The sequence below is a fragment of the Aspergillus ochraceoroseus genome (genome assembly GCF_002846915.1).
Source record: "Aspergillus ochraceoroseus IBT 24754 chromosome Unknown P175scaffold_2, whole genome shotgun sequence".
Classification (NCBI taxonomy): domain Eukaryota; kingdom Fungi; phylum Ascomycota; class Eurotiomycetes; order Eurotiales; family Aspergillaceae; genus Aspergillus; species Aspergillus ochraceoroseus.
The window spans coordinates 3606789-3620811 of record NW_024468477.1 but is presented as its reverse complement, the minus strand read 5'-3'; the positions used below and the strand labels follow the sequence as shown (position 1 = coordinate 3620811).

At 49.8% G+C, this 14023-nt stretch overlaps 7 protein-coding genes across 7 annotated transcripts; 3 read left to right on the top strand and 4 right to left on the bottom strand.

Moving 5' to 3' along the window:
• Positions 1-1310: 1310 nt before the first annotated feature.
• Positions 1311-2420, bottom strand: P175DRAFT_0432566 (putative L-cystine transporter; the record flags this gene model as incomplete). The annotated part of the gene is made up of 4 exons (XM_040893548.1): positions 1311-1685; positions 1753-2191; positions 2257-2274; positions 2380-2420. The coding sequence occupies 4 exons, from the start codon at positions 2418-2420 to the stop codon at positions 1311-1313; spliced, it is 873 nt and encodes a 290-aa protein (XP_040754787.1).
• A 442-nt stretch (positions 2421-2862) lies between these two features.
• On the top strand, positions 2863-5654 carry P175DRAFT_0556037 (uncharacterized protein; the record flags this gene model as incomplete). The annotated part of the gene is made up of 3 exons (XM_040900666.1): positions 2863-3456; positions 3514-3881; positions 3939-5654. The coding sequence occupies exons 1-3, from the start codon at positions 3306-3308 to the stop codon at positions 5652-5654; spliced, it is 2235 nt and encodes a 744-aa protein (XP_040754786.1). The 5' UTR covers positions 2863-3305.
• A 335-nt stretch (positions 5655-5989) lies between these two features.
• P175DRAFT_0499943 (uncharacterized protein) lies at positions 5990-8059 on the bottom strand. Its single transcript, XM_040896843.1, has one exon. It carries the CDS (start codon positions 7805-7807, stop codon positions 6476-6478), a length of 1332 nt encoding a protein of 443 aa, XP_040754785.1. The 5' UTR covers positions 7808-8059; the 3' UTR covers positions 5990-6475.
• A 146-nt stretch (positions 8060-8205) lies between these two features.
• On the bottom strand, positions 8206-9101 carry P175DRAFT_0433462 (F1F0 ATP synthase subunit delta; the record flags this gene model as incomplete). Its single annotated transcript, XM_040893598.1, has 6 exons — positions 8206-8238; positions 8298-8387; positions 8459-8547; positions 8652-8829; positions 8874-8894; positions 8970-9101. The coding sequence occupies 6 exons, from the start codon at positions 9099-9101 to the stop codon at positions 8206-8208; spliced, it is 543 nt and encodes a 180-aa protein (XP_040754784.1).
• Positions 9102-10122: 1021 nt separating this feature from the next.
• P175DRAFT_0431435 (60S ribosomal protein eL29) lies at positions 10123-10586 on the top strand (the record flags this gene model as incomplete). The annotated part of the gene is made up of 3 exons (XM_040893489.1): positions 10123-10175; positions 10375-10477; positions 10551-10586. Coding segments are annotated over 3 exons (192 nt in total), but the record flags the coding sequence as incomplete, so codon positions are not given.
• Positions 10587-11169: 583 nt separating this feature from the next.
• P175DRAFT_0433715 (uncharacterized protein) lies at positions 11170-13026 on the bottom strand (the record flags this gene model as incomplete). The annotated part of the gene is made up of 1 exon (XM_040893617.1): positions 11170-13026. The coding sequence occupies one exon, from the start codon at positions 13024-13026 to the stop codon at positions 11170-11172; it is 1857 nt and encodes a 618-aa protein (XP_040754782.1).
• Positions 13027-13115: 89 nt separating this feature from the next.
• On the top strand, positions 13116-13761 carry P175DRAFT_0170064 (uncharacterized protein). The gene has a single exon (XM_040892501.1). It carries the CDS (start codon positions 13206-13208, stop codon positions 13563-13565), a length of 360 nt encoding a protein of 119 aa, XP_040754781.1. The 5' UTR covers positions 13116-13205; the 3' UTR covers positions 13566-13761.
• The last annotated feature ends 262 nt before the right edge of the window (positions 13762-14023 follow it).

Here is a 14023-nt window from a genome sequence, read left to right as displayed (position 1 = left end):
TAGATCCCTGGTAGGGCTGAAGTACCTGAACACGGCTTCTCCGATAGGGATGGAAGCCGCCGCATGGGTGCAGGCCAGTTTTGAAACATTGCTTGTCTCCATGAAGCCTTGGCCTTGAGTAGCTTCCCAGACGATCAGTAACCCTCCATCGCAACATTCGATAGTAGCAACCCAGTAGTTTCACCCTTTCGTTGTGAAGTGAATCAATCCTGCACCGAGGACCCTCCCCAAGTTGGCCTAGTCAATCAGACTCGTGGCAGGTCTCTTATGTTGGCCCCGATCGCATAAACAACCCCCCGCCCCCTCCCTTCCTCTGTGCTACCGTGTCACTCACCAATAGATACCCTCTGGACCCTTGTTGCCAAGGTCCAACATCGCGGCTGGGGTTAATGAATAATTAAAAATCCAACGGGGCTGGCTACCGTCTGGTACCAAGCCCGCCGTCGTGCTCACGGGCGGGAAATTAAACGTCGTAAACGCTAACCGGATCAGTTAGGGCCCCTTGTGGTGGCTGAAGGGCGTAGTCATGGTTGAAGGTTGACGTGACGGTGACGGGCCATGGCTCAGATGCAGATCCCAGTTCTTTACCGCCAAAAGAATGAGAAGTGTTAAATGTCATTCGTGCAGGGAGTGAGTGTCCACTAGTACTATCATAGAAATCCATTCGCGCCTAAGAAGAAGTGGGTTGTAAATGGAATGCAGGGGGAATTGCCCCGAGTTTCTTCGGATTTGAACCTCCATCACGGGTTCCCTTCGATCCCGCTTCGAAAGGAGCGGTGTCGAGTAATGCACAGGTCGCCCCCGGTCGAGATTCATAACTCTATTCTGGTTGAATCCCGTGTAACGCACTGGGGTAAAAGTTAGGCAGTAAAAAGCAAAGGATGGATAAGCATTTTCCTGGACGATTTGTCGTGGCCCCACTGTTCATTTTGACTCATTTGACTGCCGTAATTGGCTTTTGGCGGCGGCGCTGTTTCGCTTTCAATAGAATCGTGGAGGTAGATTTATTGATTTCTCATCAGGCAGACGATCATATCTGGGGAACGGAAACCCTCCATTGGCCCTAGAATTTGGCTCATTGCTCAGGGAATAAATAAATGGGTTCTATATCTAGCCCCAAATCCCTGGACTGAAATTAGAAAAAGAAAAAGAACAATAATAATAATAAAGAAAGAAAGAAACTAATAATCAGAATAATAGGCACCAACATATTGCTCAAAAAGCCAACCAAAATAAAACCGATGGTGTATGAATAATTTATGCATCGCAATGTAAGGCTGAAGATTCCGAATTCTAACGTAATACCGTTTCTAAACCCTGCTGGGTCCCTGGGGATTACTCGAGTGAGATAACAAAGGGCTGTATACATCCGCATTTTGGCTCTTCCCTTTATCTTCAGGCGCATTCCGGTAGAGGATGTAATGTTGGACGACAAAAACTAGGTCAAAAAAGATGGTGACATTCGATAGGAGGAGTTTGACCGGGTTCCCGACGATACCACTCCAGTCATTCTGGAGACTAGAGTCAAGTACCAATTGAAGGAGGGAGAGAACACCTCCAGTTAAGTCGAAGAGGATTTGGACAATGCTCCAACCACGTGTGGATTTACGTTTATAGTTGATCCACGCCTGCGGGACATACTTGACAACCGTGATGACAAGTTTCACATAGGAAAGGGAGTATATCTGAGACAGCAGGGTTATGATGTCAAAAACCAACGGGTTGCTGCAATGCTCATTGGTCAAAACTTACAACATCAATCCAAGCCCAAGACGACGGGTCATAGCCCTCGTTCGGACTCTTGACTAAGACAAGGCAGACGACAACAGCTACTGCGACAAAGGAACCCCAGAAAAGGCCAGCAACCGGCTTACTAACGGTCTGGAAGCGGGAGACTCGAAACCCCCAGATTCTCGGCCAGAATTGAGAGTAGACTATGGAGCTTAGGACGACGGCATGCAGGGCGAAGGCAAAATCATTAAAGCGCACGGTTGGTTCTTCCGACGCAGGATGACGAGCAGCATACTGACGGCGGATCACGGGGGACCAGAGAAAGGTAGCAGTATACACAGCATAACAGACAAATCCCAGCACATTAATGGTGGGGAAATCGATGGCCAGTCCAGTGGTCGATTTGCGTCGGTAGTTGTCAATCGGCTGGGGATAGAAGGATGCAGACCAACAAAACGTGCTTGAACAGAAGGGTCAGCCCTGACAGGCTACAGGATCAAAAATGGGTTGATAGGGATAACTTACTATATCCAACCGAGAAGGCTATGTTAAGAGAAAAGATTTATTAGCAACCAAGTCTTGGTCACAAGGGACAAGCGTGGGGAAGAGAGGATCTAATTATAATGCTGGTAATGAAGCATCACATACCGGGAAAGAGCCCTGATGAAATCTTCAATCACGGAATACATTGTCATACAGAAAATAATGAGAAATATCAACTTTGTTTCGAAATCATTTGAAGATTATGAACCCTTAGAAAGCTAAGCGGGGGAAGAGAAGAGGATGTTGGGAGAAGATAAAGGATAAAGGCAATATCGCGTGATAGCGAGGACCTCAGATACAGGGTTGAAACGGAGTTCGTCTGGGATTCATATATGAAGCTGGGGTTCGAGACAGTAATTTTGGTATTGAGTTGTTCTGCCACTGTTCGTGTGACCGACTGTCGATAAGATAAACCTCGATATCCAGAATCGGTAGGCGGTAAGCCGATAGCCCCCGGTCTGCTGAGTCAGCATCTGGTTGCTCGGGATATGCGCTGGCACGCTAAACCGTAAAGGGCAGTCTATTATTCGTGCCTGCGGCCATCATTTTCCCAGCCTCCAGTGTTTGGCGAGGCTGCATCAAGAGACCTGCTGGGCTTTTTTCCTCTTCCTTGCAGCTTGCATCTTTTTGCTATTATTGTTTATGTTCTGCGTGGACCAACCCCTGGCTCTTGATCCTTTCTCTACACCTACTATCTCCTGCTTGTATGTACATACTTAGAAAAGTTGTTCTTTCCCCCACTGTTGGATCCTGACTCCACCGCCAGTCTCGATCACATACCAGAACGTGAATCCATTCTGCAAGCTCACAACTTCTCTTCAACTTCTCCACACTCCTCCAACATTTTACCAGTTATCTACCGATAATCCGATCGAATTTCAATCTCCTCTTCCCTATCAGCGCATGGTGCATTCCGTGGAGTGGGGGATCTCGATAGATCTCCTTTGGTAATTCGACGTTCACTACCTCGAAATCACCGTTTGGGAGATCTTTTTGCTGGTTGGGCAAGCCAGAGCATAACCAAAGACACCATGTCGGGCAATTCAGGGCTCACTGCTCCTGGTAGCAGCACCTATTCTTCCAACACCCTGCATGTTGGTGACGGAACATGGGACTCAAGTCGCGACACGTTCCTTCTGCCCAATCTCATGGGGGTAAATTTTGAGACAATGCGGTATAATGGTACGCAATCCCTCCGATGCGATGATCGCGGCTTGGATACTAATGCCACCTTTTCAGGAATGGGAAACCGATTTCGAGATATGCCCGAGTACCACACTTTAATCGTCGTTCATGGTGTTATCGCCGCAATCGTGTTTCTGGGCCTCGTCCCCATGTCCGTTCTAATCATTCGATACTACTCGCGGCTGAACCCTCTCATGGCCTTCAAATATCACGTTTGGTGTCAGGTACTTGCTCTCTTGTTGACTACTGTTGTCTTCGTCCTCGGCTGGTTTGCAGTTGGCCCGGAGAGAAGCCTCACAAACCCTCACCATGGAATCGGCCTTGCGATTTATGTTATTATCATCTTTCAAGTTCTATGGGGCTGGCTAGTCCATAAAATTGAGCGTGGAAAGAAGAGATACCATGTGCCTCTGAAACTAGTCGTAAGTCTTGCCAAAAGGATTCAACCCCCTCTTTACCTTGGCTTACCTCCTGGGTAGATTCATCGATGGCTAGGTCGTGCCCTTGTGATACTAGGGATTGTCCAGATTCCGCTAGGACTAACTCTGTATGGCTCACCAAAGTCGCTATTCATCCTCTTTTCACTCGCAGCCTTCGGGTTATTAGCGGCATTCTTCATACTTTCATATCAATATGATTCGGACCGTGGTCCTGTAGAAAGCGATTACGATAGCCGGTATAGTTATGTCTCCCGGCCTTCAGTTGATGAACGCAGACATAACAGCCTTGGCCGAATGGCCGCGGCTGGAGCGGCTGGAGCCGGGTTGGCAGCTCTTTTCCGACGCCGAAACCGTGACCATACCGATCATGCTTATGAGAATTCCCAATCATCATACATGGACGAGAAGTACTCTGATGAAGGATCACGTAGAGGCGGATGGGGCAACCGACTTCTTAAAATCGGTGCCCTTGGTGGAGGTGCTATACTTGCCAAAAAGTTATTCGATCGAAGACGTGATCGAGAGAGCGACACTGAGTCTGGCCGGTATCGACCTGCTCATAATCGAACCGACAGCATGACGGAGGAAAGTCTGAGCCGCCTAGATGACGGTCGCCGGCCAGAACCCAGCTACCAGGCTCCAGCTGTCAATCGCCCACCAAGTAGACCCCCAAGCAGGTCACAAAGTCCAGGATCCTCATACTATGACTCTTATCTCTCCCGAGAGGGCGAGGGCCAATCTCATGGAGTCCGAAATACCATTCTCGGGGCAGGCGCATTGGCGGCGATCAAAGGTCTCTTCTCGCGCCGCAAGAAGAATGATGAACAGCGCCGAGTGGAGGACCTACGGCATCACGACCTTGAAAATGAAAGAATTGCCCGAGCAAGTAGCAACAAACGGAGGTATACTGGAGATGGGTACTACCCTCGGAGCAAAAGAACCGCCTCTTTCACTGCTACCGATGCTTCCACTGATTTATCGCGCCCTCCTCGCCGTAAAACCCAAGGAGAGTCGGGCCTCTCGACGGCACTCCCCGTCTCAGGGGTTACTGGCCCACTCTCCGATATGCCTCCTGTTACAACTGCTCACACTGATCTAGGCTCAGGTGTTACAGCACCCGCGCCACCACCCCCGCAACACGCGCCTGTTGATCCTGCACCGGTGGCAGGCTCCAGTCACGCTGCCCGCCGTAGTAGCAGCCGACAGCGAGTTAGCAATGCAGAATCACCTCCCGTATCGATTGAGATGAAGTTCCACGACGATAATCGACATGTCACCCTGAGACGATTAACCGAAGAGGAGGCAGCCGCTAGCCGTGAGGCAAGGCGCAGGGATAGAAGAAGCTCCCGCCGTCGCACTGGCAGCGCCAGCTCCCTCTCCGGAAACGAAGGTAGCTATGATCGTTGGCGGCGTGTTGAAGAGCTCGAACGCCAGCAACAAGAGCAGATGCAGCGAGAGCAAGCCGCAGCCATGGCAGCTGCATCCTCTCCACTACCGGGGCCACCATTAGCTCCTGGACCTGCGCCTTCAGGTATCATACCTCCCGCCTCGACCGTCATCCCTCCTTCAAACATCAGCAACCTTCCACCTCCCCAGGCGCCATCAAGCCTTCCATACGGAGCGGGAAGTATCGCATCCCCGGGAACCGTCGCCGGGACTGAAGCCAGCGAGTATGCCAGCAACCGACGACGAAGACGCGCAGAGAGAGCCCGAGCACGTCAGGAAAGACAACAGCATAGTGTTGAATTCACCTAATAACTCCTTCCTCGGCTCTCCATATGTCCTCTCAGCCTCTCCTTTTTCCTTCATCTGTATAGAAAACAATTCTTGCTTCGGTGTGGTAATATTTGGCTTATATCGTTTTCCCTTATCCCCTCTTTTTTTTCTATTTTTTTTTTTTTCTTTGTGGCCGGACACTCCCGCGTTTGATTCCCCCAATTTTTCTATCTACCCCTCAACATATCTCAACGATCTGTCTATGTAATGATGCAAGCGTTGGTTTTTAGTTTTATGGTCTTTTGTTTTCTTTTCTCCAGTTTTGATATGATCAAATAACTGAAGTGCCTTCCTGCTCTTTGAGTGGGTATTTTATTGTGTTGATGATTGAAATGCCATGATTGAATATGTATGCTATGAACTCCTGGGAATACTTTGAAGCAAAGCAGTATGCAAAGTGCATATTACTTGATCAAATCAAAAGACTTAAATGAAGGACATCTCACTATCTATGATTCATATACCTCTTTAGTTTTCGCGCTTTTATCCTAGAGATCACTTTTCTTGCACGCGAATATCTATTACAGGTGTATGTATATATTTGACCTGGAAGGGTCATGCCACAGGAAGATCGATCGAATAACTGCCAACGAATCTGATACACTACGTAGAAGACCTGCTAGGTACTCAGTTCCTGGTGCTAGTATGTATGCATGTAATGTAGTATTTTCGTGATCCTTCCTCAAGTTTCCTCCAGAACACCCAATAGTTAACTACCCTGTAATATATATAATACGCTGGTGTCGAATAACAGCAATATCCGCATCCAGGAAATACCTAGGTGGTCTTCTGATTCTTCCCTACACTCGTCTCAGCTCAACAACTACCTTGATATGAAGAATGGCTAGAATCCAACGAATTAAAACTCCGACAAGTGATCGAATGCTCCTAGCGGCCATTTTCGTAATATCTGGGTACGTGTACTCGCGAAAGACGGTATCAACCATCGACATACATTCTAAGAGCGGAAGAGGGAAAGCCACATATATTTGAAGGACGTATGCGCCGCAGTAACAGGTGATAACAGGGACTTTTGTGGGTCCAACAAATGTGGTAGCCATAGGACCGGGAATCGAGTCTCTTTTGGTTGGTAGATCCTCACGCGAAGACTCTCGTACGGGGGAGGCCTGAGCAATCGTATACATTACCAAATCCTTTAAGAGGAGCACGAGGTACCATACAGCCCTTAGTATTTTCAAGGATGTGTCCTGATGCGACTTTATCGATGCAGAGAGGCCTGCAGTCCTTGAAACATGAGACCTTGTTTCATTCAACTCACTGCCTACAAGTTGGTGGCGTAGAGGCAGCTTGTCTATTGTAGGAATGGGGGCTGGAAATGGTAGATCTAAGTTATTCAAGGCTGCATCTAACAGCCCCAAATCTTGATGCGGCAGGGCTCGGGGGAAGTAGCGGCAGGGAATGATGCGGCAGGGATCTTGTGATTGCCTTGCTCTCTGTGAAGGGCGATATTCTCGTGTTTGTTGGGTAGCTAATTGATCAAGGAACTGGATGGAGCCCCTGCCTGAGTGGAGCGGTAAAGATCGATAAGTAGCTTTTTGGAGTCCGCCATCCCAACTTTCAAGTGATTTGGCCTTTGTAGAGGGCGGAATATTTTCAACTTTGTTCGGCGAGGAGCCGACGTATCTAGAAAGGAAGGAAGGCTTTGGTGGTTTTAGCGGTTTCCTTGCCGTTTTGGAGTCATTACCAAACGGAATAGAACGGCTGCTCTTTGGGATGTAGGTGTTTTTGAAGGAATTAAGAGGCTGCCTGTCCATACTGGGAGGAAACAACTTAGTTGGACATTCGGTGTCGGATGACTCGGCTTCTGATAATTGGCTATTTCTCGATGCTGGTGTATTGTGAGGGTTCTTGGGTATTCTGTAGCCATCAATGAATGGGTCCTGTTCATTGAATGTATCGGAGCAGGTTTCTGGAACTGAAAAGAGGAGATTTCCTGCGTCGTCGCCCTTGTGAAGCGAACAGAGCCTAGACAACTCGCGAAAGGTTGGCACGGTTTGGGGATAGCCGTCGGGTTCGGCAAGCTTGGCTTTTCGAGTCCATTGCTGAAGACTTTTAGGGAGCAAGTCGGTTGGAAAGCAATTTTCGTCGTCGAGCTTGGACTCTCCTGGCATTGAGGTTTGATCGTTTGCGGGTATTGCCTGGGTCATGCTCATCTAATGGTTCGGTTCCTGCAATTGCGATAAGTCGGATGCAATGCAAATTATGAACAAAGATCGGGATAAATGCACGTCGGTATTTGGTGTGAAGGTGAAAAGGAGACGCGAGAGTTGTGGGATAGCAGCCTGACAACTTGGGGAAGTTACGTTCGGATGGTGCATGTGTTGAGGGAAGTGTGACCGAAGTTTAGAAATTTTGGCAGGTACCTAGAGCTCTTTTCAGTCGACTCAATTACCTTGATAGTGGAATGTTATCATAGAATTGCACAGAAAAGATGACGGGAAAAAAAATGAATTGTTATAATTCTACAAGTTCAGGGTTAAAGCCGCGGGTGAATATGTACATCAGGTGTCTATTTCAGAACAGCCTGCAGGGTCTCCAGAACCTATTCAAGGGGTTAGTTGACAAGAAACCAAGGCATTCGATGGTGCAAAGCCGACTCACCTCAAGCTCAATCTTAGCCTCAGCAATGTCCTGCTCGCTGCCGTTGCCGCTAGCAATCTTCTGGGCCTCAGCGATCTGGGACCGGACGTTCTGTATCAATTGGGAAAAATAAATGTATCAGTATTTGACGATGAAAGCGATGTTCGTGTCGAAAAACCCACCTCAGCGCTGAAATCCTCAAGGGGGAAGCCTTCGACAGCGTTGATGCTCAGCTGGGAGTCGGGCTGGACGACAGCAAATCCACCGGAGACTGCGGCATAACGTTTAAATTAGTACTGTTTTCCATTGCATACGTGACTGAAGCTGAATAGGTGGGGGACGCGGCGCAATGTTTATAGGGTGATCCGGACGTACGGAAAAACTTCTTGCTGGCACCGCCCTCCTCAACGATCTCAACAAGACCGGGCTTGAGCTGCTCGATGGAGGGGACGTGGTTGGCGAGGACACCCATCTCTCCGGACTCGGCGGGAATGTTGACCTGGACACTGGAGGCATAACTGGTCAGTAGGGGCGTAGTGACGGATGGGTTGGCCTGACGGCTGGCCGATTCGATGGAGGTAGAGAGAAGACATACACGCCGGTGGAGCGGAAAATGGTCTACCCAGAAAGCTCATTGTCAGTCTTTACTTTTCAGAAAGGAGCAAGAAGGGATTCACCGGGGTCGGGATTTACCTGGTGAGGAAGCACAAGCGAAAGCTTGATCTTGTCAGAGACGGCCTCGGCGTAACCTCTGCGCTGGACAGGGACGCGAATGGCAGAGGGACGGGCCCTCAGGGCAGAGCGAGCGAAACGAAGAGAGCTCATCTTGCAATGGGTGAAAGGGAAAGGGTGGTGATAGACAGTCTCCCACTTTGAACCTGGAGTTGCGAGTTGCAAAGGTCGACGTTCGGATGCCGGTTGTTCCCTAGCGGCTTTTCCGCTCACGTGATAGCCGGCAGAAAGAATCAACCACAGAACCAGTCAGTGTTTACAACGATTTAACTAACTACCCAGGTATTACAGACACATCTCTTCTTCCCTATTCTTGGATTCTTGGACTGGGATTGTATTTACTGCGGGAGGGATTCCCTCCTGTGCTTCAATTTCTTCTCCCATCATGCGGCGTCGCGAAAACTATAGCATTTGGCCCGTTTAGGCCTGAAGGACACCCGGTAGCATAACTAGTTTTTTTATACGTTAATCAGACGCTAGGATGCATCCTTATTTCCTCAATAGCAGTGCAGTCTGACCCTGGATCTACTTGCTGAAAGCGCTCCAAACAGGAATTTGAAACCGAGTTTGATACCGAAGAAGGATCACGTGAAAACAACCTTAGTAAGCAACACGTGATGTCCCAGAATGATTTTTCAAGGACCATATTCCAACAATTCAAATCAGCAATATTTCAGGTTCTGAATTGCGAATAAAATGAGAGATAATGGAACTGCAAGACTTGAATTGAAGTACAGAAGCTCGTTTATTAAAATTCCATTTTCTGTAGCTAAAATGAAGGTATAGCGCTGTGACAGGTTGGTACCCAACTGCGACGCTAGCCATGCTCGGTAAGCGAAATCCCACACAAATCACCCGCCGAGCCCTAGCCGACCCTGCCTTGGGCTCTTTGATCTTTTACTCAGTTGCTGGATAACCTCACCCGCCAACTCACCGTCAACCGTCTTCCAGTTGCGACAAATCCGTCAAGATGGCCAGTATGTCGACCTCCTCCGAATCCCATCCGCTCTATTTTCTTCCCTATCAACAGCGGAATACCCCCAATTCTGCTGTTACCAGCCCTCCGAGTCGAGAATTCCATAGCTGATGTATCTGTCCCTCTTTTTTTTTTTTAGAGTCCAAGAACGCCTCCCAGCACCACAACAGCCAGAAGGCTCACCGTAACGGGTGCGTACGAATCGAAGTCCCCTCTCTATCCTCGAATGTACCTTGACTGGACGGCTGTTTTGTTTTGTTGGATGTTGAATGATATTTCGATGGATTCTCGACTACGTGGATATCGGATCGTCCCAACACACAATGCACCCGTCTGGCCCGAGAACAAAATGAAGGGGATAGTGTCGCTGATTATTTTCGCATCGCACAGTATCAAGAAGCCCAAGACCCACCGTTACCCCTCCCTCAAGGGTGTCGACCCCAAGTTCCGTCGCAACCACAGACACGCTCTGCACGGTACCATGAAGGCTCTTGTACGTTGAAAATCCTCACGCCTCTGTAGGCCACAGGACACGGGCATTGAATGTCTGCTAATATCTTCAACAGAAGGAGCGCAAGGAGGGCAAGCGCGAGGTCGCATAAGTCAACTAATATAGAAACCCAAAATGAAAGCGATTTGAGTGGGTGATTCTTCCACGTGCAATGAATGAACCTGGAGCATCTTGTCGGGAAGGCGGGTTGGCCCCCAAGTGACGGTTATTAAATAAAACCAAATGGATTCGATTTGATGACGCTTCTTTTCCCTCGCGTTGCGATCTCCACCCCTCCCCACCCCGATCTACGTCGATATCAGTAGTTGATCGACTCCAGGCATATGTGTGTACAGCTTCGGGCTCTTTTTCATGCTCGCTTGCTGAAGGATTTTTTTTTAACGTGCCGAGAAAAGACCCCATGCCCTTCTGATATCAAACACGTCTTCCCATTTCTCCCGTGGTGAAGGGGTACCTTGACGGAGGGCTACATTCGTAGATTAGGATAGTTTGCAAATTGATTCTTTATTATTTCTCTTCATGCGCTGCACAGAATCTACAAGGCAAGCTAAAAAAAAAAAAAAAAGGTAGAAATAGAAGTAAAGTCAATATCTCATATATATATATATATATATAGAAACACAATTAAATATATACATCTCATATTATAACATGATCTCGTAATGTAGCACTTCTCATATATCATCCACATACGCAAGGACTTCCCGCCGGTCATCGCAAATGCGTGCATATTCCAAAAGCAACCGGTAGATGTAAATCTGCATGTCTTCCTTCCTGAGGACCCTTTCCGCCCAGGCTTTCCCGTTCAGGGCGACCTTCTGCGCCATGGAATCGTGTCCGGGATAGTCTCCGTATCCGAGGAAATACTCCAGAATGCCATAGATATCCATGTAGGTTGTATCCATGGGGATAAAATGCGCCCAGGCAATCAAGCGCGAGTCGTGCCATTCATTGTAGATTGTCCCCTTGATGGGAAGCGAGGTGGACAGGAGAAACGCGCGGTAGCGGCCGCTGAACGAGTTGCCGTCGAGGTCGGGAAGGTACTTGGAGTCGTACTGGAGCTTCATGGGCACGGGCGGGACCAGCTCGAAGTAGGGATCGGTGTAGGGGCAATGGGCGTCGCCCGGATCAGGGAAACACTGCAGGCCGATGAAGCCGAGGTCCGTGTGCTGGTGGAGCAGGGCGGGCAGGCCATCATGGCCTGCGGCGCCGCGTCGGCACGCCAAATCGTACTCTGCCTGGTCGGGGAGGCGGAAATCAAGGTAGGCTTGGTTGGTGGTGTCCTCGGCAATTGCCACGGAGGTCGCGTTCAGCATGGAGAGGAAGCGATGTCGCTGGAACTGGGCCCAGGTGTGCTCTCTATGGCGCCCTCCCGATGCGACGCCGCGCCAGAAGACGAGATCCTTCTTCGCGGACCAGCGGCCGCCGTGGTTGTCGTTTCCGCCGGAGTACAGCTCATTGTCGGCCCAGTACATTGCCGGGGGGATTAAGATGTCGTTGTTGACCGGGAGCTTCGAGCCCCCGAAGATCGGGAAAAGCTGGGCCGTTGTCGACACGGTGATGGGCTCGATAAAGGAGCCGTGCAGGAACTGGAGCTCGGGCCGCGAACAGGGGTCCTTTGAGAGCGTCCAGTTTTTGAGATAGCCATGCTGGGACAGACGCTGGTAATTGTAGAACTCCGGCGGGGGGGCCGCGAAATCGATCTGGCGAATGTCGCTCAGGCGCGAGGGGCTCTCGGGGGGACATGCCATCCGCGCAAGGTACCAATATGGCATCCCGCCTCCGTTTGTGAATCCGGGATCATAAGCGTTTGGGTCATCTTCGCGGAGGTCCGAAAGCGCCATGTACTCGCGCGCGACATCCTTGGGGTCGAGGAGCTGCTGGGCTGCCTGCTGGTCCTTTGCTACGTATTGTGCGATGTCCTCCCATGGGACTATGACTCGCGGTTCGTCCATCCCATTCAACGGCATATCAAGGTCCGGAAGATGCTTTTCTATGGTCGCCATGAGATCGACCCATGCTTCCATCCACCCTACGCCTATGTGTCCAATCGGGATGGCCGTGCGATTCCGTACCGCAATGCGCGGGCTAAATCCACTGGCCTGCCGGCGGAGCTCCTTCGGCTCGATCCCCCAGTACGGACTGAGATCATGATAAATCTGATCGAAGAGGTCTTCGATCATCACGGCATCCTTTTCCTTCGCAAAGCGGTACCACTCCTCGAAGCCAGGTGGTGGGTGGCGTCCGCGTCGCTGGCGATACTTCGCAGTCGCATTCTGGAGAGTGTGGGTTTCTTGAGTCAGTAGAGTCCGCCATTGCTTGTTCGCTGCGGCAATTAGGTGGTCGATCGGGTGAGCAGGGAGAAAAGTATGATCTAAATCCCAACCTGGCCCGTGGTATCGGGGGAAAAGGTAAACCCCAGCGACGAGGACGAACAGCAAGCCAGATACTCCAGTTAGAAGATGGAAGCGAGACCTGACACCCGTTAAAGAGAACTTCTTCAATAGCCCGGAAGGGCAAGCGACAACCATCTTTTTGTTGAACGGCCTTTGCAGAAAGGTTCAGAAGACCGCAGCACCACTCACTCACTCACTCACTCACTCACTGTCAGTCAATTATGTTCCAGCCTTGACATTGAATAGACAGGAAGTAACGGGCCCTTCTCGGGGAAGAAAGATTGATGTGATATTCCCCCTCGTGTCAAGTAGAAATGCGAGACGACGGACACGGTCCTGAGCGGGAGCCTCTATCTAGGGTTTCAGGGACAAGAGGGAGAGGGAGAGAGAGAGAGAGAGAGAGAGAGAGAGAGAGAGAGAGAGCTCCCTCGGCCCTCTACACAGATTTTAGCGGACGACCGGGTCCAGGGCTGAAGTGGAGGGAAGAAAACAGCATCCTCCGGTCTGATAGGAATGGCGGGCAACCCAATGATGCTATCCAGGATTCCAGACTAGTTTTACGACCTACCGTGGCTTTTAGGCCTTTTTTTTTTTTTTTAACCACGTTTAGTCCGGGAGCATTGATCTATGGAGAGATATATGGAAGAGTTCCATTCCTTCCAAGTTCCAACTAGAACTAGGGTTAACTAGTTCAATCCACTCTGGCAATGTCGACCAGCCGTTTCTTCTGGCTCCCACGGGCATGTCCCAAGGATCCACAGCGTTATAATTTGATCCCGATTAGCTTCTCGCATAACTAGCGGGTTCGAGCCACGGGTATCCGGCACTTGATTTGGGGGCACACGCAGACTTGTCAGGGTATATATATTATCAGCCGCTGCATCTTCAAGCGCCTCCAGGTGCATCCAACACGTGGAATGATAGCTAAAACAACAGTGATGTGATTCAGGAAGGAAAGACTGGACTTGCCTGAATCAAGACGCCAAATCATCAAGTAAAGTTGGAGACCGGATAAGAAGAATTGAACGGTTCTCCGGGTCCATACATCTGTCTTCGATAGCCTAGTCTAACGGTCCACTTGTTCAAGAGCCTCGCCCATGACAGGAATCCAAGGTTGGTGACCAGGAATGGT